Genomic DNA, 5000 nt, shown 5'->3' on the forward strand with positions numbered 1-5000 from the left:
GTGCGGGAATGTCATCTTAACCAAGGAGTGTCACAAAATGGGAAATTATTTTATGGAATATCTGGAGAAAATTCAGGGTGAGTGACCCATAGCCCAAGTTATAAAACTGTCAACTATAAATCTATACCAGGTGGCTGGAACGCGGGTGAATATAGTCCTATCTACACACTCAATAACAAAAAAAGTTCTCTCCGATCCACCATAGCACTTTCTTCAACTAATAAACGAGTGCAGAATCCAGAGGGGTAAAAAAGAGGTCACACGTCTTAGCTTATCTAGAAATTCCTTCTTATCTGAGGATGAGAGCAAGAGTATGTAGAGACATACAGACAGACAGACAAAAAGAGCTCCATAGCGCAAGTCTCATGCTACCCGAATCCTAAAGCTCTTTGACTAGAATTCCAGCTCCGAGAAGTTGGTCTCTCTCCGGAAACATTCTTATCCGGGTTGACTCAACGTCTCCTGTTATCTGACCCCAAAACCCACACTTACACTGTGTCTATAGGTGGTGTAAGAAATCGAGAGTTTTGGGTAATGGCGAAGGAACGCATGGGTACCTCTCAGCCGGGCGGAGGAAGAGGGTATTGCGTCAGAGGCTGTGGCCTGATATGATCCACAGAGGCCCCCGCTGAAACCACCTTCTAAGTTTGCGTACTGGCGCGCCGGGCAGAACCATCCGTACAATGTCCTATACCCCCCGGACGCCCGAGAGAATAGTTCATGTACGGCGGACTACCATTAAAAAATATACATACCTTACAATGCCATGCCCCCTTTTCCCTATCACTTTTTAGCCGCTTAAAACATCAACTGGAAGGAAGCATTCACATGTGGCATGACTCCCCGCGTCAGCCCAGACAGCAAGGGCCCGAGGCGGTGTATTGGTGGTGGCGGCATTCTTGTAGAGAGAGCGTCAGGATTCTCTTTCATTCACAGCGCCGTGGCCCTGGCGAGTGAGAGAGAGAGAGTGGGAGAGAGGGAGAGAGGGAGGGAGGCGGAGAGGGGGGGGTGAAGGAAAGAGAGTGGGGGGGAAGGAGGTGGGGTTGGGGGGTTAACACTGTCACTGATAGAAGCCTCTTCCTTCCCCTTTTCCCTTTCGTATTTTCTGAGTATGAAACCGTATCACTTCGCTTAGTCTCTTTATTTAGACATTGGTAAATTTTTTAAAAAATTGTTTTGTTTCGGGAACTGTTGCTCTACCATGATGAAATATCGTATTATTTAATATAGAAAGATGTTGTACCGGCGAAGTATTATGAAACATTAAGTTCAAAACAGACCTTCCCACAACTAACAACTTTACGCCAGAATAAGGATCCAGCCGCGCTCTACCCTCAGCCAATCAGCGTGCGTGCGGAGGCGGGGCGACCGGCGTTTCTGTGATGCCATTGGTGCTCTCGAGTGCCACGCTCCTATTGGTTCCTTCGAAGATCCGGGACCCTACCCCACTTCCACATCTTGTCAGAGATCCCTGAATTAAATGGTTAGACCAGGTTAATTTGCATATTTGAAAGGCAGACTCGCCGGCAGTATATAAGGGAAATTAAGCGCAAAAACTGTGCATTTACCGTGTAGCCTCAGAGCGAACAGGTCCCTCCTATTCTCCACGACTTTACCACAATGAAGGTAGGGTCAGCGAACCTCAAGTCAACGTCTACACCAATTCTGGATTACTACTTACTTTCTGCATTGAAGTCACCAGTGCCGGAGTGCCTAAGTGAACGCTCTATTCACCAGTGGAATCATAAGAAAATACTTTAAGGAAATGGTATTTACATCTGCTATCTTAAGGTTTCATTAAGTGCCTGGTCTCAGATACAGTGCCAGAACGTATGTGACAGTGCCATTCAGTGATGTGCGGCCGTGACAATACACTTCATATAGCTTTGTCAGCTTTAAATCTTGTCTATTTTGAGTGCCAGAGAACAGAGAAACGTAATGCACAGAAACACTTAAGTGCCGATACCTACGTTCATGTGTCAGAAAGGTGTCAGAGTTAAAACAAAGATCGTGATCTCAATACCAGTCAATAACAGCCGAGTTTCAGACAAAATCGTCCGTATCATTATCTGTGAGTCCTTTTAAGCACGTTATCTCTCGCACTGTAAAGTAACATTTGACTATCACGCGCCGAAAGTAGCTTTTGAGAGCTGACAAATAGTTTCTTTTTTCAAAACTTCCCGCGTCCCATTCGTCGTTATTTAAAAATCGCAATATTTGGTGATTTTACACGAAATACCCGTCGTATACGGGATTTTAAATATATAAATCTAGGGCAACAAATCTCCACTTTTCACCCTGACCGAGAGGAAAGCCTTTTGAGAGCGGGTGCGGAAGGAAGGAAGGAGGGTCAAAGGGGGGTTATGCGGGGTCAGAGGTCACAGTAGCAGGTGCCGAGAAGTAACCATGCCCTCCCGACCTTTCTTTCCCTTGCCTTTATTACCGCGTTTCTCTCCAAATTACCCTATGGCTCTCTCGTTTCGTATCGACAAAACCACGTCTCGTATCTGTTTGTTCGTTTTCGACCACAGAATTCTCTCTCTCTCTCTCTCTCTCTCTCTCTCGCTCGCTCTCGCTCTCTCTCTCTCTCTCTCTCTCTCTCTCTCTCTCTCTCTCTCTCTCTCTCTCTTTCTCTCTCCTTCTCTATCTTTCTCTCTTTCTCTCTATTTCCCTTTCTCTCTCTCTCTCTCTCTCTCACTCTTTCTCTTTCTCTGTCTCTCTCTCTATCTCTCTTTCTCTCATTTTATCCGCGTGGTAGAATCTCGTCAACCGTTCATTCCTACCGTTAAATATTAAATATTTGATTTCGCTTTTTTGCTTTAGTTTTTACATTTCTCTCGCGGTATCGCTTACATCACGTGATCTCGCCGCCTAGGTCGCCAACGACAGTCACCCCCCCCCCCCCTCATTATTCCTTTTGGTGACATAATTGCCGACCAATTTGAAAGTCTCGTGCGCCGACGCCAATTACGCCTCTACACCTTTCTTTTTCCCTGATTCCCCCTCTCGTATTTTCGTATCTCGTGATTTGGTTCGTATTTATGGCATGCACACCTGAAGGAGCTCCTCATACCGAGAGCATTTCAAACCTGTAAATGGCAGTTAATTCGGTTAATTTTGAATTTGTTGGCACTTTTCATTCCCAGATAAGAATGATAATCGTCCTTCTTACCAAAAGCAGATTAGTATTGTAGTAATCCATTGATGAGTGTAAATATATATGTTTTTATATGTGTGTTCTCTCTCTTTTCTCTTTCTCTGTCTCTCTCTCTCTTTTCTCTTTCTCTCTCTCTCTCTCTCTCTCTCTCTCTATCTATCTATCTATCTATCTTTCTCTCTCTCTCGCTCTCGCTCTCTCTCTCTCTCTCTCTCTCTCTCTCTCTCTCTCTCTCTCTCTCTCTCTCTCTCTCTCTCTCTTTCTTTCTTTCTCTCTCTCACTCTCTCTCTAACTCTCACTCTTGTTTTCTAACCTCAAAGAGCAATTTCGACCTGTGTCCTGCCAATCATCTCTCTTAGGGTGAAAAGTAGCCAGAATATTTATGCTTAATTGTCTTCTCTTCTTTAAAAAAAAGAAAAAGAAAAAAAAAGGTTTTCCATCACACCACAGTAATCAAAGATAATTGTTTCTTCAGAGCAAGTGAAACCTTTGGGTGTTGCTTCTCCGAGCCCCGACCACCATATTTTCCCTCCGCCATATCGATTAAAAAAAGAAAAGAAAAAAAATCATATATTCCTTCGTGTTACTTTAGTCCAGTTTGGTTACATATGATATATCTTAACTTTTTTCTTCTTAATTCATTCTATTGTCCATGAATTAATTACAGTCAAGATATATCCAGAATGCAGACGGATTAATCGTATCCAAATATTCCCGGAAAACTGCGGAATTGATTTCATCCGAAGGTATCCAAAATACCTCGCGGATTGATCATATTCCAAACCCAAAATGCCCGACGGGGTTCAATCCAGTTCATAATTTCACGCGGTTCAAAAAGCGGAAATGTTAGCGAGCGGGTGAACCTCAAGTACAGAGCTTCCCTTGCATTTTTCCCACCAACTCATTTCCCCGAAACCGACATCCCTGTGTTTACGGAACAAGTGCTGGTTCGTACTTTCTCGTCCCATTTCTCCGTTTTCTGTTGCATCTCCTATTTCTGTTTCGACTTTTGGCTTTTATTCCAATTCCTCCTTTTTCTGTCCCCTTTTGTAAGTTCCATATCTTCCTTCGATTCCAACTCTTCTTTCTGTTCTAAATTTTTTGTGTGTGTTTGTTGTATCTTCTCCTTCCGTCCCACTTCTTTCTGTTCCAATTTTCCCCTTTTGTCCCATATCCTCTCTCTGTTCCATCTCTCCTCCTCCTGTTCCACTATGTCCCAACTACTCCACCTCCTCATCCACCTCGACCAGTGCGCATAGATATAGCAAGGGTAAAAATTCTTAATCTTAACCACTACATGCAACCACTACATGCTACTACCACACACTATCACTGCACACAACCACTACCATATCCACAACCAATACAGTCAGCCATTAATCATGTAAAGTTACGGGCCATTTCACTCTTAATTGACCCTATGAGAATTATAGGAAGGAAGTCATATTTTTCTTCGGCTTCCCTTTTCCTTATCCGTTTATTGCCTTTTTCTTTTCCCTCCCTCTCCCTCTTTCTCTCTCTCTCTCCACTTTCTCTTCACTTCCTCTTGCTCGCGATTCGTCACGGGATGCCACGGATTGGAGTGGATTAGGATTCGCGTGACTAATCTTTGACTCTGAATGGTATCCGTTAAGACTTCATTACTCGACTCATTTCATATGATGATGAAGAGCAGTGTCTTGTAATGAGCGACATTGTGAAGAAAGGAGTTTTTTTTTTTTTTTTTTTTTTGTCTTGTGGTTTCGTTAATAGCTACCGCAAGCATTTCTGACTAAAAAAAAGACAAACATGAATAATTTCTTTGTACTTATTATAGACTTTTTGTTTTACTGCAGGCAATTTC

At 43.3% G+C, this 5000-nt stretch overlaps 1 protein-coding gene across 1 annotated transcript in view; it reads left to right on the forward strand.

Annotated features, from left to right (window-relative positions):
- Positions 1-1524: 1524 nt before the first annotated feature.
- LOC125028333 (extensin-like) overlaps positions 1525-5000 on the forward strand; it is a 17588-nt gene continuing 14112 nt past the window's right edge. Inside the window, exon 1 of the mRNA XM_047617813.1 lies at positions 1525-1626. Coding sequence (XP_047473769.1) covers positions 1621-1626 — 6 coding nt within the window. The 5' untranslated portion in view covers positions 1525-1620. The remainder of the gene's footprint in view (positions 1627-5000) is intronic.

This window comes from Penaeus chinensis, chromosome 8 (assembly GCF_019202785.1).
Source record: "Penaeus chinensis breed Huanghai No. 1 chromosome 8, ASM1920278v2, whole genome shotgun sequence".
NCBI classification, from domain to species: domain Eukaryota; kingdom Metazoa; phylum Arthropoda; class Malacostraca; order Decapoda; family Penaeidae; genus Penaeus; species Penaeus chinensis.